The following is a 25,283-nucleotide window of genomic DNA, read 5'->3' on the forward strand; positions in this document are numbered from 1 at the left end:
AATTTACTTCGAAATTACCGTAACGCATATATAAAATTTTGCACGCTTTCTGAATATATAGAAAAGATATTTTTATCGCGAACATCCATTAATAAAACTCTGACTTGTAAAAAATGACAACACGGACGGCATCGGACAGATGACAGGTTTCCTTTTCTTCTCGCAATGATGAAGCAGGCGTCTTGATAGAATCGTCTTGCAATAATGAACCAGGAGCATCCTCTGAAATACGACAACTGCAACGACGGACGGTATAGACGACGTTAAGGTGTTGACATTAAATGAATCCTTACTCACCTCGGTCCAGACTGTTAAAGCTCAGATTAACAAGCGTACCTACTCGACGAGCTACCGTTAACTGTATCGCTTTTTTCTCGCTAGACTTCATCTCCTGAAATCTCTTATAAGCATGTCACTACACCGATGCCATAGCGGCGCGGCAGTTCCGTTTCTCCATTTCGTAATACGACAATAATCTGTTTTTCACGACGCACCTTCGTCGCAAGTGATACGGTACTTTGACATTTAGATTTTCATGTTTTTTTTTCTCCGTTACTGAAACACGTTTTTTCTCCCATCTTTGCTATTGTGAGAAACATCATGATTTTGTAGAAGTCATTATTTTGTATTTCTCATATCTTGATATATGCACATATATACATATCGTTTATCAATCTTGTCTTGTATAGGGTAATTTAATTAAGCCGCGAAAGCAAATAAGGTGTCACAAACAGGCACGCGTGTCGCGTAATTTGGATATAAATCGCACCTCGATAAGGCACTTCCCATGAAAAAAAAATATGTTAATATCTCCTCTATAGATGACTAAGCTAAGTAAATGGTAATTCTATATTTTATAGCCGCAGATGCGATATCTGTCTGTGCTTGTTCGCGGGTTCGAACAGGAATATTCCCGTGTAAATGCGTTATCGTGAAGAACATAATTCAGATAATAACGCCGGTATGCCAAGGAATTAATATGAAATACGATCCGCTATTTATATTACTATAAGTTAAGAATCTTAGTCGCATATTTTCCTCGCAGCATAATCCCAAAGACGCTTGAAATGAAGATATCTAGATATCGCGTCGCTCCTTATTTTTTACTTCTACGAAAAATATTTCAAATATTTAAAAATATTTCTGCGATTAATTTAGTGAGCTCTGTTCAAAAAAGTACATTTCGCATTAAAATAAATATTCTTGGAAGATTTTTTGTTAAAAATCTGTAGATAGCAGCAAATATATCACTGTCATTTTAAAAAGTTTCTTTTATTAAAAAAATATAGTCATAATAAAATAATTTTCTTAATTAATAATATTTATCTTTATAATATTTCTCATAATAATAAAGTAATTTTCTATATGCAATTATATTCAGAAGATGATAGGATTTACTATTTCTCTATTTTCTTTTAATACCATCTTATCGCGATGCAGTACGGGCCTTGGGAGTATTGATGTATCTTAGGGGAAAGGTCATGATCACTATTCGACCCTCAGGCTTGCATGTCCGTCGCATCAATGCGTTTCCTTGGCAAAGGTGATGACAGGTGCGAGAATCAGCTATCATCTTCGCTTGCTCGCGTGACAGCATCCAAGGGAGATTTAAAATTACGTCACTTTCCATTTTACGCCATTTCTACTGGTCTGCCTTGATAGGCTGCGAAACGAGTCACTTCGAGTAACAAGTTGTACCTGCTCTTCCACTAGACCGAAGTAAAAATCAGCTGCACCGTTCGTATATAAATTAATCCGCGAATAATAGTTCCCCTATCTCACTAAAAGCTTGTCTGAAACACTATTAAATTTTTATCTAAACATATTACGAAATACATATATAAAATATGTATTTAATTTCTTTCTACTATATGATATATGTTATAATAATTGATGCAATGACAATTTAAAAAAAATAAGTGTGAAAAGTAACAAGGACGAGATACTGTGTTAATAAAGTTTGGTAAAGTAGATACGGTTTTACACGCGGTCTTGTGTAATTTATTATAATATTCAATATACAGTTTCAGTTAATTTATTTTGAAAGTTTTTACAAGATATAATACAATGGGAAAAAATGGAACTGTGTCACTTTTCATTTCATGTTAATAATCGCTCAATCATAATATATCACAGTTGATCGCCGCCCCTTTTCCGCTTGATCGAATTGAAGGGAAGGTAACTAACGAATATAGACAAGTAAGTGCGCGTATGTACGTATCGCTATAGATACGCGCGCGTGCAATCTCGTCTAATAAAATATAGCATACTGGTTTACGGGGCCGCGCTGATACATATCTTTGATTCCGGATTATAGAATTTCAATGTGCAGTTGTATAATATTTTCAATTGCAGCAAACTACACAATATTTTAACATAATTCTCGAAAGAGAAAGAATTTGACATTGCAGAGATCATTGTCATTTAGGCACGAGCGATGTACAATCATACAGTTATAAATAAATTACTGGTAAAAGTCTATTATATAAATTACAGATTAAACCTATCGTACAGATGTATCGCAATCAAAACGCGCAATTTCATAAAATCATAAGTATGACTTCTAGCAGTATGTAACAAGCGTTCTTACGAAGCGATGATGCTGCAACCGGTTAGCAGAAGAGCGCATCAACAGTCAGAAGTGTATCGTGATTAAAATGCAATCGCAATCGGGATTAATTCCTGTCGCGTTGTCGTAGCGACTTATAAATAAATAATTGCTAGTCTTCAGTCGCGCGTGTGCCCTCGCCTGATCCTCATGCGGTTCATGCGTGTTATGTCGAACGTGGTGCGATTAGATCAATTGCAATTGCCAAGCAGGATGGCTCTATTGTAATCTAGGCCGTTTGGGAATATCGACGAAGGTCGCCGGTTCTATATCTTCCAGATTTTCCGACCTTATATCGCCTGATATACTGGTTTTCGATATACCCGATTAAGTATGTTCCTGCCGAGCTTCGCTCTTTCGCTTTCCCAGATGCGTTTATCTTCAAAAATCGCAATGACCTCGATTCTACTTGTAATATCGACAAAGTGGCACGCGTAGGCGAATACGCGGTTATTGCATGCCAATCGGTTAGCACGGAATTCCCGTTTAGATACGGAATCGTCGTTTGAAAAATGTTACGCGACCGCGTCTCACGCACTGTCGAGTCGCGATGAAAAAAAAAACGTTTCGTTGCGACGCGAACGAGCGAAAAAGTAAAACGCGCGAGTAAGTCACTCGTGCGTTGTACCATGGTACCGCGAACTTTCCTATGCAAATTCCAATCGTATGCAACCGGTTCCCTTTACGACCCCCTGAGACTCCCGGAGGATTAAATTAAAGCCTAGTGTGTTCTAATCGCCGACGATCTTAAGGCACGCGGCGTTGAGTTGTAGAAAACGAGGCGCGGACTCGGTGATCGCATCGCGACGAAACGATAATATTTCATCCCGTCCAGTTGCTATCTTATCGTTATTACGATTATTGCCGATGTTAGGTGGATGCTAACAGGTGATCACGCTTAAGGGTCCGGGACTGCTGCGCAAATGCTCTCGTTAGTGAAGTATATGCCGCTTGACATATCTCATATCTTATGCAGACGTGCCTCTTATAGTTACACCCAAATAAAACTACATACTGTGTTATTAATACTCAGCCACAATAATTAAATTTAGGACATATAACAATTATTAGGAGGTTTCAATGGCTCGAATAAATAATTGCGAATATAATTCATATTAATTAAGTGGAATTACTTTTATTTTTCTCATCGTTCGTTCTTATAATTAAATATAAAAAATAGCTAGACCCATAAAATTACAAGGATATAAAGATGTTTTGTTTAAGTGTAAGATAAATAAATAAATTTCGTTTGAACAAAATTTACTTTTTTGCGCGAGATATTTATTTTTCGCTGAATATTCAAATATGATCATCAAGATGAGCTCACAGAAATTAGATTGGATATTACATACAGGGAGATCCTACGAAGCGTGTCGACCATAATTCAAATGTATACGAGCGCAAAGGTTAATAACGATACACGAAACCTTTTATTTCGTATAAGTGAGATTAGACGACTTACTCTCGCATCTACGGCGAATGTATCATGTATCTAATGTAGGCCCATTCACTTGCTCGGCGTAATCTACGGTAACGTCATTAATTTACCGATAGCACTGATATATGCTATCATCGCAAAAAGTGAAATAATAAAATAGTGGATTAGATCGCGTGCTACAACCGACAGTGATTAATGTTTCAAATGGTCGGGCGTGTTTGCTCTCTAATTCTCGAGTCTATTGAGAGGGATAAAAACTGGACGAACCTTGTCGACAGATAATTTACAATATCTTTGTGAAACATCTGCGTATGAAGCCAACATTCTTGTGTGTATGATAATATGTGGCTCGATTCACAGAAACGTTATTTCATAATTATTGTATCACTGCATTTTTAGGCGACAGTTCGATTATAATCTTGATGATCTATGATCATTTTATTTCTACCGTTTAATACCTTGTCGTTCATTGACATGATACGATGTAGAAACCGTTAATTAGTTTCAGTCGCACAAATCCGGTTTTAGCTAGAATAACTTCCTTATCAATCTCGTGGGATTATCTAGTATATTGACTTATAGGTAGAGTAGTATCATTAACCTGTCGCGATCATTTTTAATGATAATAATTTATAAATGATTCTTTGACGTTTTAATATAACGGATATAAATGATCTGGGACTCTGCATAAATTATAAATACAAACTGCATTCTAATTTTATTATAAAGGATGATCTGGTTACCAAGTTTGCAACTTGCTACTTTTGAAAAGAACCTTTTTATTTTTTAATAAATATTTCTAATAAAAGATCGGTATGTAAGTTATTTATACTTTAAATATTTGTAACGTATGGTCACTAAATACGTATAAAATACAATGTTCGGACAATGCTAGCGTTAATGAACGATAAGGAAAGCAATAAAGAATATATAGAAAGAAAATTTATAATGTACCAATCATTTGTATTTAATTTCGATGTTATATATGAACAAGACAAGACATAAATTGCCAAAGTTACATGTGTGTGTGTCAGAAATAAGTAGTCTGCTATTTAATAATAAGATGTGTATTGTGAGTGGCGCGCACATTCGAATTTCTGGCACTTTCGGAGTGCCCCGAGAAAGAAGTTGAGGGGGAGGCCGCCGAACGTACAATTACTTCACTCGTCCGAGTAAGTTTTTACGATCTGTCCCTGGTTCGCCCAGTTTTTCCTGGCGGCGCGGTGTAGAGCGACTTGTGGTCGCAGAGTCCACGGAGTTCGCCGGCCGACGACGGTCAACGACCAGCAAATACGCGCGATTGTAGAAGAAGAGTCCTTGCCTACGATGGCGCGATCGATCGGAGTCAATGGGTGTTTGACGACCCGTAGACCCACATTTTCTCCAGGCCGTTGCGTGCCGTCGCTCTTACAAAACCATATGTACTTATTATTGTTCAGAACTTCCAAGGACACGTCGGATTTTTTAACAAATTTTTAATTCGCAAGAACTTAAAAAATTTTAATCGTTCTATTCCATTCAGATTCGGTCTGTTTCGCACAGATCTAATTAAACGGATTGTTGTTTTAAGGAAAATTGCATTTTTTTTAATTATACGAAATTTTGAAATAAAATTTTTTCAATTTACAGATGCGTGTAGAATTGCACATATTAACACACATCGGCAAATTACATACTTTGCATTGCAAATAAATTTTGTTTCAATTTTATTTTTTCTTATTTTTATTTACTTATTCTCATGTCTCATTTTTTGCTCTTTGTTAAATCTTTCTTCCGATGAATCTCCTGACCTCAATTTTGATAATAGCAGCTTCGAAGATGGAGTCTTGAAAAATGGAGTTGGTCGTAAAGTGAGGTGTAGATAAAGGAATTCCGAAAGAATTTCAGACGCAATCCGTAATTGTTGTAATTACGACCGTGAAATTAATAGGAAAAAAACTTGCTGACGCATATAGCAAATGACCAGCGAATAGGCCACTTTAGTCGGACTGAAGCGAGTTACGTTCCTCATATTTGCTCTCCTCGCGCTTTGGACGCGGTGTTCTTATTTTCAGCAGTTAATCATGCCGATAAGGTTGGCCGAAGGGATCGTCGGCTCGAAGTGCGAGCGCGCCCGGCTGCATCGCGAGATGAACACGCCTGTCCGATGGTGTGATGCGCCCGCTTCCGATCGTGCGCTTCGATCCGGCTTCGCGTTTCGGCGAGTAATTCGTTCCGCGCCGCGTATCCTCCTTCTCCCTGTCCGGAAAGATGAAAGAAAGGAATCGAAAGACTTTACCGTTACATTCATCCAACTCGCGCCCATAATTACTGTTGCCACTCGCTGTTACAGACAGTCGGCCCCGGCCGGCGCATCGCTGAAATCGTTCCGCGGATGCTGCGGTGCCGGCCGCTTTCATACCGGTCGTATTTATAGAGAGCCCGGTTGTGGCCGTGCCATGGCGTTTAAATCCCGCCGATAGAAACGCGCGTGAGTTACTTATGACGCCGATCGCGGAACGCTACGCGAGAGAAGAGCCAGGCGAGATTATGGCGCCGCCGCCGCGCCGGTTGCGGGCACCAGTGAATTACAACGGTTTGATAATGCGGAACGGGTTTCGTGTGATATAATGCGGAACGAATTCGAGCATGCATTACGCTTCACGAACTTGGATGATGAACTTTATCGCTTGTCGTCGAATTATAATCTCTTTCACATGACTTATACGTATTACGACTTTTATACTTCTCTGTGGGTTTTATTCTAATTCCATTCATAAGATAATCTTTTGTGACTATTTTCGAGGCTCTAACGTGATCATAGCAAAAGATTTAACTGCATAAATAAATACGGAGAAGAAATTAGCGAATTCCTCGGGACATGATGGTCTTCTCCGAGAAAACTTTCCGGTTTCGCGGATTTTGCGAGTTAACGAAAAAAAGATAATAGTGATGATGGATTATTACCATAAGTGCAGTTTTATCGAGAAGCGTAGAAATTAATGGACTATTAAAGCCACGCGAGGAGTGCGGACGCAGCGCCGTCTTGTTAACACGCAGCGCTTTTTCCGCTGAAGATTCATGAAAAACTAATCACGAACCTCGTAATTATTTCTAAGAAGTTGTTTACGTCCGAATAACGCAGGAAATCATGATTTTTGTTAAAGCCAAACCTGTTTTATTACAATATTTATTCGCGGCCACCGTGTGCCAGTACAAGTGTCTGTTATACAAATGAGTGAAGGGGAAATACGTTACGTTACAATATTTTAAGTAGGCTATTTTTTAATATTGTGTTAATACCCGCAATGTTTATTTGTGATGATTCATAGTATTTGAAGAATCCGCTTTTTTTTTTACTGTACACGTGTATTAAACATGAAGGCAGCATAAATCATTAATGGCAATACGTTTACGTGATCGTAATATTTATTCTGCTCATTTTCCTCCCCTGAAAAAGGAAATGACGTTTTAGTCGATGCAAATGTAAGCTGTTGATAATGAAACAATCGTCTCAGAAAAAATCCTTACCAGCTTCCAGATGAAGCCTGGGCAGAGGCTTGAGAATAACTACCTCCGCCTCCTCCGCCGTATCCGCCACCGCTAAAGATATACAAAATTATTAATACAGATAATTCAAGAATAATAAGTTTTAATAAAACATTTAGCGATCATATAAGACTGTACAAGTATTGGCTATATAGTTGCAGGATATTTGAAGAATTTGTCTTTTGAAATATATAATTCAAGTTAAAATATAAATGACAATTTTACAACTAAGAATGATTTAAACATGAAGATAGCCATTTTTAAATATACAGCTCATTTTTTATGCTTAATAATTATATGTTTTTACGATAAATTCTTATCGCGTTTAAAAATAGGATTAATACCCGCAAGTGTTACAGCCGCCGCCGCCGTAGCCTCCCCGATGGCCTCCTCCCCGATGGCCTCCTCCTGTAATAGGTACGACAACCACTGGTATCACTGCTGTCCGATACCCTAGACAAAGCGTGCCCATGTTAAGACCGGTTCTACAATTACTTGTATGTTAGAGTCGGATGTCAGAACGTAGCCGATGGTCCAATGAAGAAAATTCGTTTTCGAAAAGAAAAATTCTCTCATTGGATCATCGGCTACGTTGCGACATCCGACTCCGACATACGACTGATTGTAGAACCGGCCTAAGCGCGTTAGGTTGGAGTTTAGCAGTAGCCAGTATTAATATATAATTAGAAAATTTGATATTTTAGTTATATTTATTAACATTATTATGAGTGGCAAATCTCAGCTGAAAGAAGCTAAGCGAGCAAAAAACTTTTGTTATTGTCAATTAACATTTTATTATAATTAGTATTTTTCTTATATATATGTAAGGGATTTATTTAATATTATGATTTACAATTAGTTAGAAAAAGCAATGTTAATATGTAATTTCTCCCTTCTTTCAATTCACTCGAATAAGCACCCTGAAATTTTTATTAGGGTTCAAGCGTTATTTTTAAACAACTTTCTTCAAATGCACGAGCATTATGCAATTAATAATTTACTTCTTATTTGATAACTTACTTTTTATTCAAAATAATGCATGTAAGAATTAAAGATAATAACTGTTGCATCTATAAAAAATGCAGACGGAAATCGATCAAACATGTGTTTCAATTCTTAGAAATATGCATAACAAGTTGATTACTTTTGCAATAATTAATGCAAAATTTAGACGCAAATCCTAAATAACTATTATTACTAATATATAAAATAGTTATTGTTCTACACGGCAAAAATCCAAATGTATTAAAAAAACAATTTTGGTGTATTTTATAGCCTTATATCTATAGTCATCTGTTATTTTATTAACTGTAAGTGCAATGGCGTTTTTATTTAGAAAAAAGTCAATTTCAAAGTAATCAAAAATCTGTAATGAAAAAAAAAAACAGTAGGTATACGACAGTTCCGGACATATTTTTAATTTATTAACGTTAGTATATAAGTATTTATCAATTAGTTATATCTTTCTCTTTCGCGGTTAAAACAATAACTTACTTTCCACCAATAACTTACCACCTCCTCCACACGTAGAACAATGACCACCACCGCCGCTCGGATACCCACCATATCCTCCTCCTCCATATCCTCCATATCCTCCATATCCTCCTCCTCCTCCTCCTTTCTGGCATTTCAGGCAGATGGTCCTCTTTTGACGGAATTTTTTCTCATTACCCTTTACCGAGTCTATCATACTCTCCGCCTCCGCCTTTTCCAATTTCATCTTAAGCACTTTCGCCTTGCTGTTAAGATCGATCTTGTCGACCTTGAAACCTTGGCCTTCCAATCCCTCCGCAAATTCATCGAGGTCGACTGGCGGATGCTTTTCTAACTCTTCGTTTTCATCGTCGTCTATTACTAGGAGAACGGAGACCAGCGGCTCTGCAAGCATATATTTTTTATTCAAATCCCTTCTAAGAATTCTTTTCACTCGGCTCGCCCCGTTGCCTATCGTTTCTTATAAGATACTCCTTATTTTGTAGCTAATTAACGTCAAATTAAATTTCTTATTAAAAGATATCCCGATAAGATGTGAGACATCGTATGTCGTTCGTTGATTTACGCTCACCCAATATGTCAGGTATCGTTTCTACGACTTCATTCTGAAACATTTCCTCCGATACGTTGCTGCTACCATTTTTTACGGCGTACAAATTAATTATATAGATTGTAGCATGGTGTTCCTTCTCGTCTACGGGCGGCGGTAGCAGTTCGGTCGACAATGTGTGTTCTTCTTGTGTATTTACAGCTGGTTCTAATAATCGCATAAAAAAATGAATTGATCATTACGTGAATAGAAATAGGAAGACATCGATTGACGTAAATTGACGTGTAGAGAATTTTAAATTAGCGATTGGATTTATGTGCCAACGCGTGCATTCTGACATCACTTTTATTTTTGAAGATAAACATGATCTTGTCTGCTGCATAGATCTGTTGGATAGATCACAAAGCTCACTGCTTTTCAAAGTCTCCAAAGAAATATTCAAATTTGCGAAGAATAAACAGAGAACTACAATATACAAAATAGGTATAAATAAGATTAAATAAAACATTTAGAATAAATACGTATCAATTGAATATAAATACGTATTGATTGATTATCTATGGAATATGTCCAAAGTGAAAATTCTATATGAAAAAACATTAAAACATTAATGTTTATTTAAAGAAAAAAATTTACGTTATTAAGCTTTGTACTCTTACAAGTGTTAGAGTTTATCTGAAAAATCGCGAATTATTCATAGTGACGGTTTAATAGAAATTCTGTATATAATATAATCATATATAACTTTTTATATAAAGATTATTACAATTTAAGTTAATACATTGAATTAAATGTTAAAATTTGTTTAATTATTATTAAAATGTAAAAATTATAGAAAATTATAGAAATAAATTAAGAAAGTCAAGATATATAATCTTCCGAAAAAGTATAAAACGTATAATTATATACAAAAAGACTTTTATCAGATATAATCACAGCAACATATTACCAAGTATTCTATATCCAATGAATGATCTATTCTCTCACCTGGCACAGGTGTAGTCGGCAATCCGAAGATGACCGAGACAAATGTAAATAGGAGCACTAGGCTGAGAGCACGAACTGCCATGATGACGGGATTCGATGTTCCCAGGATGCACTGCATGCCAATCCTTTAATCTCGCCGCTTTTATAGTTATCTATCTGCTACGCGTTTGATCCTGATGTAATTATGTAACGTGCCACCTCCACCGCTTTCCTCCGCGCGTTGCACGCCACACCGCGCCGATGCGGCCAATGCGCTGATTTTTGGATTTTCCGAGGGAGTCCCCGACAGTGCGTGCGCGCACGTGCACTCTAAAACACTTTTCTCCGAGTCGAGAATGCAATTATGCAATGTGCGTCAACAAGATCACTATCAAGACGAATGAAACTAAAAGCGAGAAAGCAATGAACTTGATAATTTAATATACGGCCTGTATAATTTCTGTGTGCAAATAATTATCTTGTGGTTTTTCATCGTTCATCATAGTGTCATGATAACGTTAAGAAAATGCATTAAACAAAATTTTTCTTGTACATATTATTAGTATAAGAGAGTTCCTACCATAAATAATACAAATGTTAATGAGGACAGTATAGCTGGTGTGTGTGAGACACATAAAAGTTAATAACGCAAAAATTAATAGCCAATTAGCCACTTTTCATTGCTCTTAAGGCGTTAGATCATAAGGAAATGATGAAAATAATAGGAAAGAATAAGGATCTGATCAGAGACCTACTAAAATGCATATGCTAATAAATGACTACTGAGAGATTGCATACCGGTAATTACCTTTTCTAAATAGTGTCTTACGCAGAATAGGCATAAATAGGCATCTTCACTTGTTCATTAACTCATCATTAACCTACTAACTTTAGTTATTCACATTTTTGTTCACTATTAACACATTATATTCACAGATATTCTAATGTACGTAGTCCTCAATAATCGTAGCAACACATCACGTCATGTACTTTGACTAATAGTGGAATGATTCCCCGGCATCGAGCTATTATTGTAATTAAACAGTTTCCATACATTAAACATGGAATGACGTTCGCTAGGATTTCCCAACTCGAGTACATACGTTTTTTTCCCAATTATCGTTGAAATTGCAACATTTTCTGTCTTAGCAGATCTACGTTCACAAAAAAGACTGTGAGATTGACTGTGAGATTTTCAAACACGTAATTGGCCTCTATTTACTTGAAAATTAATTAAAAATTTCTCTTATCGTTGTTATTTTGAGCCATCTTTTATTATTTAATTAAAAAATTATTGATATAGTAATTTTAAAACAAAAATGTTATTTCTATCAATTTATACCTATCAATTTATATCTCTTATTTTAAATGCTTCTGTATATTACACTTCAATTTAATGCAAAATGTTGATCCTACAGTGATTAACATTGTGCTTAGAATCACGATCAAGTTGCATATGCAAACCATCCGGTTAATATTTCCTGTTTGCTTCGCTGCGGTTAAACCCGTTGCACGCATGAATATGCGTGTCAATTTTGCTTATGTGTAAATTTTCGCATATTCTATCCTATCATCGATCACGGACGTATCACCTTGCTTATAAAAACATCGATAGAAGTTTCCAAGTATCTTAAGCAAGTACATGATGTAATAACACGCAACTAACATATTTTTTTCGAGATTTAAAATTATTCTAATATATATTGTTTATGTTTAGATCTCGCGTTTTGTAATTTACAATTGTTTCATGATAAGATGAAATTAAATGCACTAAATGCAGCAACCGTAAGTTATGAACGATTAATGCATAACACGACAACGTAACATTAATTTTTAGTTTTTCAAGATAAATATCCAATATATTTAGTAGAGCCAGCTATTTGTTAATTGATATAATGTTATTATAATAAACAGAATTTATATAATAAAAAGAATCAGCATTGCTATTTTTTCGTATTGTAAAATAATATTAATATTTTTATCACCGCTGTCATTCTTATCGCTGCTTTTATACGCGTCATATGGAGTGTTGTATGTATCAATTAAAATACATTTTTAACAACACTTTCTATTTACGTCATCAATAACACGATACTCTCGTACGCAAGCGGAAATAATTACATTTTCCGAGAAAATGTAATATAGCTTGCAGATTCGACTTTCTGAGAGGGTCCATAATTGTACCTATGAATATCGTTACTAAGAACAATCTGTATCATATGTACGGCTTATTTGAATTATGCGTAACTAAAACCGCATGAGCCGTCGACAACACAAATCATCTTCCTGTTGACTATAAAAGAATGCGGAGTTCGTTTAGCCTTGGCTGAGATCGAGGTAAATCAGATTTAGAAATTTTAATCGCTCCGATGGAGAGTCGTGACGAAAATCCCTTTGAAGAAAGATGCCCGGCATTCGAAGAAGGGTCCAGTTATTAACGGACCATATATTTCGTAATAGTCTAGTAATGCGGTATTCTATATTCCTAAATGCATAAAGGAAGAATATCGCTAACACATGTATCATCGCACAATTAATTTATAGCTATGATTTATGTGACGTAGATCATTGCAGTTATATATGCAACACCGCAACTACGCAAATCTACGTAATTGCTATTTACGATATATAAAAATGCGTGAATCTCGAAACCATGATTGCTTCGAAAAAGTTAAAAAATATCATTATTATGCATATGCGCTTGTTTATAGATTATTCTCACGATTCGAACTAATATCGACGACTGCATACTGATTTAACGACCATATAAAAAAGTCATAAAAGCCAGATAATTAGAGGTGGATGGTTATTGTAGACCAGCAACAGACTTGTTATTGCAGTAATTATTTGAAGTGTACATATGTATATGTACATTTTTGCAAAGATTTTTATCTGCAAAGAAATGTCTAGTACAACCTAAACTGCTATCTTATAAAGATTAAAGTGTTTTTAAAAGTAGTAGATATATTTCAAAATTAAACCATTTTTTAAATTTTATTTAATATAAAATGTACATTGATTTATTTAATTCATGAAAAAAACAAAAATTAATGTTCAAGAAATACCCAAGTTTCCCGAATATTGGAACAATTAAACGATAATGAATATATTGATGCATAATTGGTCATGAGCACATGTATACAATTATCGTATAGTTTTAAAAAATTAATTGCGTACTATAACGCTGAGGATTTTCTTGACCATTAGCAAATTAATTATTCCATGCTGTCATTTATTGATAACTTTATGAAGTTCTTTAAAAAAAGAGAGGTTGGTTATCGGTCGTTATGTGATCTTTATTACGCCTGACATTATGCCACGGTATTATTAACCAGTGCGTTATTATCAAATAAAAATCTATTGGTACGCGATAGCTTCAACCTTATGCCCCTAACACAAGACAAATGTCAGTTCGCTCTTCGTTAATTGTAGAGTATAAATAATCGAATCTCTCGCGGATATAATGTCCGACCGGTTTCACGATAATTATTTTCGCCGTGGCTTTTTGTGAGTCAAACTGAGACGATCGGTGAGTCAGTGCTGAGACCTTGAATAGCATCGGCGAGTATTTCAGGCTTCACAAATACCATAGATTCGATGTTGCTTTCACCGATAGCGCTTTGATCTATACGTCTCATATCCCTTGATTAATTGTACGATATTTATAGATTTATTGTATTTTTAAGGGAGATGAATTAAATTGATAGATGGGCATTTATTTGATACACAGAATTCGATTTAGATTTCTTTCTGATTTGTTGTAAAGTCTTTCTATCTATGTATATACGTATTTCAATGTTTCCCCTTCGCGCAAAATTTCCGAGAAATTGAATTCATGGAAAGATGAGTGCTATTTTTTAAATCCGTGTGTGATTAATTGCTGTCTTCAGTGTGTTTTGATGATTTACGAGTTAAGGAAATAGTGGATTAGTACGTTCAGTATTATAATTTGTCGAAAAACTAACTAAAAATTATCCTAATTGAAAAATAATTTAAGGAATAAATGAGAGGTATTTGTCATTATTAAAAAAGATGATATATTTAAACGGTTTTTAAATAAATATTACAAGTTTTTGTTGACTAGAAAAATCTTTTTGCAGTATATTATTATCAGTACATTATTTTGCCTATTTGAAAAAAAAGATACATTTTTATCTTTTCTATTAAAAAGATTAATAAGGTCAAATTTTAATAATTAATCAATTCATTAATATCTAATTCATGCCTTCATTTATTTGTCACTCTAACTCACGTACCGTCTGCTGATACTATTGCTAAAATTGATTAAAGTTGTCGATAAGATAGACTTCGATTGTTCCATAAGTTATTCAACCCATCAGTTATTTCAAAGATGTCGCGATGAGTTCAAGATCATATCTTGACCTACTATCTCACAGGAATGACTGATTTACACAATCATTTTCAATCATTTGGGCTTAGCAAATCCACGGACCCACAGAGCTCAGCACACTGCGAACATACACATACACTTAAATATTATAAACATCTATGTATATATATTTTCACAAGAAATAATGCAAGATACACATTTAAGAAAAAATAAAAGTTAAATATACATAATTCAATTTAAGAATAAAAAATAAAAGAAACATATATATCTGATATAGAGGTATTTGACATAAAATAGTGAAAGTGAGAGCTCATTTTTTATTTATATTCCTTAACTAAAAGACATCTGGACTTTCAGAAATCTTCAGCGCTGACCTTCACCTATTTTATGAAATAGGAACTGAAGTCAAATGACGCGAGAAATACATGTAAAAAAGTTTATACCAATCGTTATACTAATTAATATTTTGAAAAATAAAATCCAAGTTCAAAAATTAAGGTCAGGCTTATTTCCTTTGAATAAATGAATTATTAGTCATTTAGTGTCTAATAAATAATGAGCACATTTATGAGATACATATTTTACAATAAAAATATATTATAGATATAGCTGCAGAAGTAGAGCAATTTTATTATTTTTTCCAGCACATGAAACAAGAGAGCTTAATTTTCAAGTCTCGATCTTTAGGCATATATTAATTTCTCGTGTATTTAATCATTTAATGTAATGTTTTCCAATATTTACTATATCTCTATAGGATGTCATAATCGAAAGTTTATGAAGTTTCTCATATTAACCAAAGTCTTAATACCGTTATTCTCTTTTAACCCTTTTAACCTCACTTACTTCGAGCGAGATTCATATCTTATTACAACTTATCTTTGCGCGAATCAATTTCCTGGAAGCACGATGAGACAATAAATTTTTAAGTAAAAGAAATAATAAATTACGTCACGCGAATCTCTCTCTCGCGCGCGCGCGTGAATTGCTACCGTAGTTCAATTAATACTGTCATTATGAAAGGTGATACGCATTTAATTATCGAAATTTTTAAAAAATTATAGTTATATTTCCAAAAATACTATCTTCAAATTTAGATTAACTTTTTAATTAACTATTAAAGAAGAATCGAAATATTATGGCCAACTTTTTTGATTGGCTGCAACAAATAAGAAAATATTTAATAAATAAAATTTGCTGTAAAATGAATTTTGTAAATATGTATAGCTTTTTATTTTTACACTTATTATACAATGTCAAGCAATTCACCAACAGTTTGCGCGAGATCAGAAATTAAATCACCGTCGGAATATTTCTGTTTAGAATCTTTGCTTTCGATTTGAAAACTCGTCGATCCATGAATTCGATCATTTCTAGAATCGTCCAGCTGATGTTCAATCGAGAAACTTGGTCGGGAAACCCTGTGATTCGGTCGCCATTTGTAGATATGAATCGTTGGGTTTTGTTCTCGCCTGAATGCGTCGGGCGCATCGATGTTCAACGTCGGTCGTGTTTCATCGCACGGTTTCGAAACAGTCAATGTTGGCCGATTAAAACGTTGATCTAAAATAATAATTTTAATCCTTGATCATTACCATGACACAATAAACGTCGATAATTAATTTTTTAATAATACGAAAACTGAGCAATAATCAAATAAAAATGTAATTGATAATTACTCTCACCGTTGTGCCCATTGTTTGGACCAATGTTGCTCCATGTTGGCCAATAGGGATATCGTGCATTGACGGCACCAGTTTGCGAGAATTGTCTACGATTACCACCAGTTGTAGAGGATTGCGAGCTACCAGCGGAAGATATAGCGCCGGTAATCGTTTGTCCATTTTCAATTGTTCCGAAAGAAGTTGCAGTTGCTTGACCAAAGCTAAACGAATGACTTTCGGTCTTGGCATTGTTACCGTTACTATGAGCTTCCGCACTTGCGGTAGAAATTCCTGATAATCCCGCGGAAACAGTCGCTGATTTGCTTACGGAAACGGAAGATCTGAAAAGCAACTGTCTTTTATATATATGCCTAATATACAATATATATTAGGGAAAAAATATAAACATTCTCTGAATTTAATAATCGAAAAATAATTGAAGCAAATATACACTAGTATTTTCAACAAAATAGATTTATTATATGTTCTGGACGTATTAAAGAAATATTTAATTTATAATTATCTTTGATTTTTTTTTCATGTGTTTGTAATTATTTGGATTTTCCTTTTTTGAATGCAATTACAAACGAATTTTAAATTACACTACATTATTTTATACACATCCATCAAGCCCATACCCCGTAGGATGATTGTAAGTGTTACTTTCCGAAAGGCTAATGCCATCGAGACTCGCACCGAGACTGACGGAGTGCGCATTATTATTCCCTGCGTTTAAACTGACAGTCGCCGTGGGGACGAAAGAAAAGAGACGTGTCTGAGGTTGCTCATTGTTTAAGATCTTGACTGACTCGGGCGTTAGTTCTGGCGGCGTATTCCATCGCTCGTGTTCGTCTGTTCAATGAAAAACGTTTGTTCAAGTATCTAGAAATCCAGGAGGTGATAGGAAAAAATAGATTTATGTATTTTTATATATCACTAAATTGTATACTTGCATCACTTATGAGAAGATTGACATTAAAATATATATGTATATATACGTACACAAAATTTTTGTAAATCTTCAAATCGTAACACTCCTATATGATAAACATAATTGATGTGCGTTTTATTAAATTTGTACAATTCGATTTAAATAATTCTGAATTGCATTAATTAGTTGATACCAATATCCAAGACTAAAAACTCTATTTAAATAAACTACTCAAAATTTATTGCAAATTTCAAAAGTAAAGACTAAAGACAATATTAATCACTTGTAACACAGTTGCACTATGTAAGATAAATCTGTGAGTAAATCCTATTTTATATTTGAAATTTGTAAATGAATCAAACCATCACAGTTCATTGAAGTTAAATTATGCCAACAATAATTTATTCAATTTTGCGAATATATATATATATATATATATATATATATATATATTTAAAAACAAAGCAAAATTATCGATCTCGTCATATATATTATTGAACTAGCGTCATAGAAAGTAGGAAATATGACGAGATCGATAATTTTGCTTTGTTTTTAAAAATCTTAGAATTCGGTGCTAACATCACTATCGTCCATGTATGATAAAATAATAAAAATTCCATGAATCTCGTAACATGCACTATATCATGACACACCCAACGAGTTTAAAAAGAATCCTTTCAGTTAGCAGCACTCGCAATTGTGATATACTCGCACGTATCACATAAATTCTTTCTTGTCGACATTCTCCATATCTTTAAGCGCAGCTTACACTTGTACTTCCATTTTTCAGAAATATTTCTCTCACCTGCCCGTACGAACAACAGCGCGAACGTTAGTAAAAGAACGCTATCGATGCTCTTCGCCATGTCTGAGAGCGTTCTGACTTCATCGTGCCATCGCCCTGCCCTTTTTCTATAACCACGCACGACCTTAGATTCATTATTAAGATGCAGGACGCGTTTATTTGCGTAATTCTTCTTACTGAATTGTTGCACGGTGACGCGAATCACGAAGCAGAAATGTGATTCTCAATGACTCAAGCTACCAGATATCAGCGATCAGTAAACTTTTTGAATTATTTAGCGTACACATTAAGTAGAAATGAACAATTACAATTACAAAAAAGAAATGATATCTCTTTAAATTACAGCGCCAATTACAGATAGAACATATATATTGCCTCAAAAAATAATTGTTGCATTACTTTGAAAAATCTTTACATGGTGTCAATTAGAAAAAGAATGTATGATAACAATTTTATAAGATTAAAAAATTTTATTTAAATTTAACAAGGGAATACAAGATATTTAAATACAAAGTTTACATGTGTATTTTTTAGTGGTCACAAAGAATTACAGAGGAACAGTACAAAATAAAAATATTTTATTAAAATATTTAATCCAACGAGGGAATACAAGGTATTTAAATACAAAGTTTATATATGTATTTTTCAAGAGATATCATTTCTTTTTTGTAATTGTAATAGATCACTTGAAGCGCGACTCTTCTTTGATATAAGGTAACATAATTTTGTGATGTGTATCACTTAAGTTATAATTTTTTGGAAATAAAGATACTACTGCTTAGATTTTTTCGAGATTTTTCGAGATACAAAGAGTACGTCTACCACTTGTTACTTAGGTTTTTTCGAGGTATAATACTACCACTTTCTTTTTTTTCGAGGTAACAACATATACACTACTATACGTGTACTTGGCGCCTTTCTCTACCTTTTTTTTAAAGAAAGGTAATTTTGTACGGATTATATAAACCAGAAACTTACATATTTGTGCGTCAAAATCAAAACGGTAAAATACTTGTTAAACGGCATTATTTGTTAATTGTTTGTATCAGAGGAACATGTCAAAGCCGTGCGGTGCATGGTAAAATTTAAACTGACAAACTTGACAATATATAAAAACAGACCAGTGCCGTCAATAATAAGCTAGGGCGTAGAGAGGGAAGTGGCGAAGAAGGAAAAGAAAATTATGTTTCTTTTATAATATGTTCGTAGAGAGCGTTAAGATTCTCAATGTCTTTTTGTAAATTAATGGTGTCGTCAAATTTTTTGATAAAAAACATCTCCGCTGATTCCCTCTTTCTGATCTGTCTCTCTTTATGTATTATTTCTGATAAAGTTAAGCGTGTAAAAAATCTTCCCTCCAGGGGGTGGGGGGAGTCCTCCCGGACCCTTTAGGGGCACGGGGGAGCCCTCCACTACGGGTTTTGCGCACCCGGAGTACCCGAGCACACCAGTACCGTAATCTACGGCAGCCCTATGGGTCTGTCGTGGACCGGGGAGTCCTTTTAAGGACTCGCGAGGTAAGCGGCCTCTATAAAAAGTCCGCTCGGCTGGTCGGAGCCGTGAGGGAGGAGCTTAGGCTCTCCTAACCGACCTAAGGGAAGGAAAACCCTGACAGAAAACCGGGGGTCCGGCTGCCCTGCTTAGGAGTCTGTCGTTGGCTTCGGCCACCTAGACTCCAACATCACGCTTATACGGTTAAGCGCGGGGGAAATCGCGTCGCGTGTCTGCCGCGCCGGGAGACAATTCGACGCTTCGCTTATACGGTTCGCCGCGTGTCTCTTCGCGCCGCGAGACAATTCGACGCTTCGCTCGGTTATACGGTCCGTCGCGTGTCTCTCCGCGCCGCGAGACAATTCGACGCTTCGCTCGGTTATACGGTCCGTCGCGTGTCTCTCCGCGCCGCGAGACAATTCGACGCTTCGCTCGGTTATACGGTCCGTCGCGTGTCTCTCCGCGCCGCGAGACAATTCGACGCTTCGCTCGGTTATACGGTCCGTCGCGTGTCTCTCCGCGCCGCGAGACAATTCGACGCTTCGCTCGGTTATACGGTCCGTCGCGTGTCTCTCCGCGCCGCGAGACAATTCGACGCTTCGCTCGGTTATACGGTCCGTCGCGTGTCTCTCCGCGCCGCGAGACAATTCGACGCCTTCGCTCGGTTATACGGTCCGTCGCGTGTCTCTCCGCGCCGCGAGACAATTCGACCCTTCGCTCGGTTATACGGTCCGTCGCGTGTCTCTCCGCGCCGCGAGACAATTCGACCCTTCGCTCGGTTATACGGTCCGTCGCGTGTCTCTCCGCGCCGCGAGACAATTCGACCCTTCGCTCGGTTATACGGTCCGTCGCGTGTCTCTCCGCGCCGCGAGACAATTCGACCCTTCGCTCGGTTATACGGTCCGTCGCGTGTCTCTCCGCGCCGCGAGACAATTCGACCCTTCGCTCGGTTATACGGTCCGTCGCGTGTCTCTCCGCGCCGCGAGACAATTCGACCCTTCGCTCGGTTATACGGTCCGTCGCGTGTCTCTCCGCGCCGCGAGACAATTCGACCCTTCGCTCGGTTATACGGTCCGTCGCGTGTCTCTCCGCGCCGCGAGACAATTCGACCCTTCGCTCGGTTATACGGTCCGTCGCGTGTCTCTCCGCGCCGCGAGACAATTCGACCCTTCGCTCGGTTATACGGTCCGTCGCGTGTCTCTCCGCGCCGCGAGACAATTCGACCCTTCGCTCGGTTATACGGTCCGTCGCGTGTCTCTCCGCGCCGCGAGACAATTCGACCCTTCGCTCGGTTATACGGTCCGTCGCGTGTCTCTCCGCGCCGCGAGACAATTCGACCCTTCGCTCGGTTATACGGTCCGTCGCGTGTCTCTCCGCGCCGCGAGACAATTCGACCCTTCGCTCGGTTATACGGTCCGTCGCGTGTCTCTCCGCGCCGCGAGACAATTCGACCCTTCGCTCGGTTATACGGTCCGTCGCGTGTCTCTCCGCGCCGCGAGACAATTCGACCCTTCGCTCGGTTATACGGTCCGTCGCGTGTCTCTCCGCGCCGCGAGACAATTCGACCCTTCGCTCGGTTATACGGTCCGTCGCGTGTCTCTCCGCGCCGCGAGACAATTCGACCCTTCGCTCGGTTATACGGTCCGTCGCGTGTCTCTCCGCGCCGCGAGACAATTCGACCCTTCGCTCGGTTATACGGTCCGTCGCGTGTCTCTCCGCGCCGCGAGACAATTCGACCCTTCGCTCGGTTATACGGTCCGTCGCGTGTCTCTCCGCGCCGCGAGACAATTCGACCCTTCGCTCGGTTATACGGTCCGTCGCGTGTCTCTCCGCGCCGCGAGACAATTCGACCCTTCGCTCGGTTATACGGTCCGTCGCGTGTCTCTCCGCGCCGCGAGACAATTCGACCCTTCGCTCGGTTATACGGTCCGTCGCGTGTCTCTCCGCGCCGCGAGACAATTCGACCCTTCGCTCGGTTATACGGTCCGTCGCGTGTCTCTCCGCGCCGCGAGACAATTCGACCCTTCGCTCGGTTATACGGTCCGTCGCGTGTCTCTCCGCGCCGCGAGACAATTCGACCCTTCGCTCGGTTATACGGTCCGTCGCGTGTCTCTCCGCGCCGCGAGACAATTCGACCCTTCGCTCGGTTATACGGTCCGTCGCGTGTCTCTCCGCGCCGCGAGACAATTCGACCCTTCGCTCGGTTATACGGTCCGTCGCGTGTCTCTCCGCGCCGCGAGACAATTCGACCCTTCGCTCGGTTATACGGTCCGTCGCGTGTCTCTCCGCGCCGCGAGACAATTCGACCCTTCGCTCGGTTATACGGTCCGTCGCGTGTCTCTCCGCGCCGCGAGACAATTCGACCCTTCGCTCGGTTATACGGTCCGTCGCGTGTCTCTCCGCGCCGCGAGACAATTCGACCCTTCGCTCGGTTATACGGTCCGTCGCGTGTCTCTCCGCGCCGCGAGACAATTCGACCCTTCGCTCGGTTATACGGTCCGTCGCGTGTCTCTCCGCGCCGCGAGACAATTCGACCCTTCGCTCGGTTATACGGTCCGTCGCGTGTCTCTCCGCGCCGCGAGACAATTCGACCCTTCGCTCGGTTATACGGTCCGTCGCGTGTCTCTCCGCGCCGCGAGACAATTCGACCCTTCGCTCGGTTATACGGTCCGTCGCGTGTCTCTCCGCGCCGCGAGACAATTCGACCCTTCGCTCGGTTATACGGTCCGTCGCGTGTCTCTCCGCGCCGCGAGACAATTCGACCCTTCGCTCGGTTATACGGTCCGTCGCGTGTCTCTCCGCGCCGCGAGACAATTCGACCCTTCGCTCGGTTATACGGTCCGTCGCGTGTCTCTCCGCGCCGCGAGACAATTCGACCCTTCGCTCGGTTATACGGTCCGTCGCGTGTCTCTCCGCGCCGCGAGACAATTCGACCCTTCGCTCGGTTATACGGTCCGTCGCGTGTCTCTCCGCGCCGCGAGACAATTCGACCCTTCGCTCGGTTATACGGTCCGTCGCGTGTCTCTCCGCGCCGCGAGACAATTCGACCCTTCGCTCGGTTATACGGTCCGTCGCGTGTCTCTCCGCGCCGCGAGACAATTCGACCCTTCGCTCGGTTATACGGTCCGTCGCGTGTCTCTCCGCGCCGCGAGACAATTCGACCCTTCGCTCGGTTATACGGTCCGTCGCGTGTCTCTCCGCGCCGCGAGACAATTCGACCCTTCGCTCGGTTATACGGTCCGTCGCGTGTCTCTCCGCGCCGCGAGACAATTCGACCCTTCGCTCGGTTATACGGTCCGTCGCGTGTCTCTCCGCGCCGCGAGACAATTCGACCCTTCGCTCGGTTATACGGTCCGTCGCGTGTCTCTCCGCGCCGCGAGACAATTCGACCCTTCGCTCGGTTATACGGTCCGTCGCGTGTCTCTCCGCGCCGCGAGACAATTCGACCCTTCGCTCGGTTATACGGTCCGTCGCGTGTCTCTCCGCGCCGCGAGACAATTCGACCCTTCGCTCGGTTATACGGTCCGTCGCGTGTCTCTCCGCGCCGCGAGACAATTCGACCCTTCGCTCGGTTATACGGTCCGTCGCGTGTCTCTCCGCGCCGCGAGACAATTCGACCCTTCGCTCGGTTATACGGTCCGTCGCGTGTCTCTCCGCGCCGCGAGACAATTCGACCCTTCGCTCGGTTATACGGTCCGTCGCGTGTCTCTCCGCGCCGCGAGACAATTCGACCCTTCGCTCGGTTATACGGTCCGTCGCGTGTCTCTCCGCGCCGCGAGACAATTCGACCCTTCGCTCGGTTATACGGTCCGTCGCGTGTCTCTCCGCGCCGCGAGACAATTCGACCCTTCGCTCGGTTATACGGTCCGTCGCGTGTCTCTCCGCGCCGCGAGACAATTCGACCCTTCGCTCGGTTATACGGTCCGTCGCGTGTCTCTCCGCGCCGCGAGACAATTCGACCCTTCGCTCGGTTATACGGTCCGTCGCGTGTCTCTCCGCGCCGCGAGACAATTCGACCCTTCGCTCGGTTATACGGTCCGTCGCGTGTCTCTCCGCGCCGCGAGACAATTCGACCCTTCGCTCGGTTATACGGTCCGTCGCGTGTCTCTCCGCGCCGCGAGACAATTCGACCCTTCGCTCGGTTATACGGTCCGTCGCGTGTCTCTCCGCGCCGCGAGACAATTCGACCCTTCGCTCGGTTATACGGTCCGTCGCGTGTCTCTCCGCGCCGCGAGACAATTCGACCCTTCGCTCGGTTATACGGTCCGTCGCGTGTCTCTCCGCGCCGCGAGACAATTCGACCCTTCGCTCGGTTATACGGTCCGTCGCGTGTCTCTCCGCGCCGCGAGACAATTCGACCCTTCGCTCGGTTATACGGTCCGTCGCGTGTCTCTCCGCGCCGCGAGACAATTCGACCCTTCGCTCGGTTATACGGTCCGTCGCGTGTCTCTCCGCGCCGCGAGACAATTCGACCCTTCGCTCGGTTATACGGTCCGTCGCGTGTCTCTCCGCGCCGCGAGACAATTCGACCCTTCGCTCGGTTATACGGTCCGTCGCGTGTCTCTCCGCGCCGCGAGACAATTCGACCCTTCGCTCGGTTATACGGTCCGTCGCGTGTCTCTCCGCGCCGCGAGACAATTCGACCCTTCGCTCGGTTATACGGTCCGTCGCGTGTCTCTCCGCGCCGCGAGACAATTCGACCCTTCGCTCGGTTATACGGTCCGTCGCGTGTCTCTCCGCGCCGCGAGACAATTCGACCCTTCGCTCGGTTATACGGTCCGTCGCGTGTCTCTCCGCGCCGCGAGACAATTCGACCCTTCGCTCGGTTATACGGTCCGTCGCGTGTCTCTCCGCGCCGCGAGACAATTCGACCCTTCGCTCGGTTATACGGTCCGTCGCGTGTCTCTCCGCGCCGCGAGACAATTCGACCCTTCGCTCGGTTATACGGTCCGTCGCGTGTCTCTCCGCGCCGCGAGACAATTCGACCCTTCGCTCGGTTATACGGTCCGTCGCGTGTCTCTCCGCGCCGCGAGACAATTCGACCCTTCGCTCGGTTATACGGTCCGTCGCGTGTCTCTCCGCGCCGCGAGACAATTCGACCCTTCGCTCGGTTATACGGTCCGTCGCGTGTCTCTCCGCGCCGCGAGACAATTCGACCCTTCGCTCGGTTATACGGTCCGTCGCGTGTCTCTCCGCGCCGCGAGACAATTCGACCCTTCGCTCGGTTATACGGTCCGTCGCGTGTCTCTCCGCGCCGCGAGACAATTCGACCCTTCGCTCGGTTATACGGTCCGTCGCGTGTCTCTCCGCGCCGCGAGACAATTCGACCCTTCGCTCGGTTATACGGTCCGTCGCGTGTCTCTCCGCGCCGCGAGACAATTCGACCCTTCGCTCGGTTATACGGTCCGTCGCGTGTCTCTCCGCGCCGCGAGACAATTCGACCCTTCGCTCGGTTAT

At 40.7% G+C, this 25,283-nt stretch overlaps 2 protein-coding genes across 9 annotated transcripts; both read right to left on the reverse strand.

Moving 5' to 3' along the window:
* Positions 1-7,198: 7,198 nt before the first annotated feature.
* Positions 7,199-10,872, reverse strand: LOC139775103 (uncharacterized). Of its 5 annotated transcripts, none has more exons than XM_071710854.1 (6): positions 10,606-10,872; positions 9,640-9,825; positions 9,087-9,452; positions 7,919-8,027; positions 7,557-7,628; positions 7,199-7,476 (listed from the first exon to the last, which is right to left on the reverse strand). In XM_071710854.1, the coding sequence occupies exons 1-6, from the start codon at positions 10,721-10,723 to the stop codon at positions 7,464-7,466; spliced, it is 864 nt and encodes a 287-aa protein (XP_071566955.1). In that variant the 5' UTR covers positions 10,724-10,872; the 3' UTR covers positions 7,199-7,463. The 5 variants fall into 5 exon arrangements, with proteins under 5 accessions (XP_071566955.1, XP_071566962.1, XP_071566970.1 ...); XM_071710861.1 differs by having other exon boundaries at positions 7,919-7,982; positions 10,606-10,865; XM_071710869.1 differs by having other exon boundaries at positions 9,138-9,452; positions 10,606-10,864.
* Positions 10,873-14,797: 3,925 nt separating this feature from the next.
* LOC139772702 (uncharacterized) lies at positions 14,798-18,431 on the reverse strand. Of its 4 annotated transcripts, none has more exons than XM_071706609.1 (5): positions 18,336-18,431; positions 17,238-17,451; positions 16,615-16,940; positions 16,238-16,498; positions 14,798-15,054 (listed from the first exon to the last, which is right to left on the reverse strand). In XM_071706609.1, the coding sequence occupies exons 1-5, from the start codon at positions 18,394-18,396 to the stop codon at positions 15,047-15,049; spliced, it is 870 nt and encodes a 289-aa protein (XP_071562710.1). In that variant the 5' UTR covers positions 18,397-18,431; the 3' UTR covers positions 14,798-15,046. The 4 variants fall into 4 exon arrangements, with proteins under 4 accessions (XP_071562710.1, XP_071562704.1, XP_071562697.1 ...); XM_071706603.1 differs by having other exon boundaries at positions 16,205-16,498; XM_071706596.1 differs by lacking the exon at positions 14,798-15,054 and having other exon boundaries at positions 16,141-16,498; positions 16,621-16,940.
* Positions 18,432-25,283: the final 6,852 nt, after the last annotated feature.

The sequence above is a fragment of the Temnothorax nylanderi genome, unplaced genomic scaffold (assembly GCF_030848795.1).
Source record: "Temnothorax nylanderi isolate EJ_2023f unplaced genomic scaffold, tnyl_v1.0 TNYL_tig0004_pilon, whole genome shotgun sequence".
NCBI lineage: Eukaryota > Metazoa > Arthropoda > Insecta > Hymenoptera > Formicidae > Temnothorax > Temnothorax nylanderi.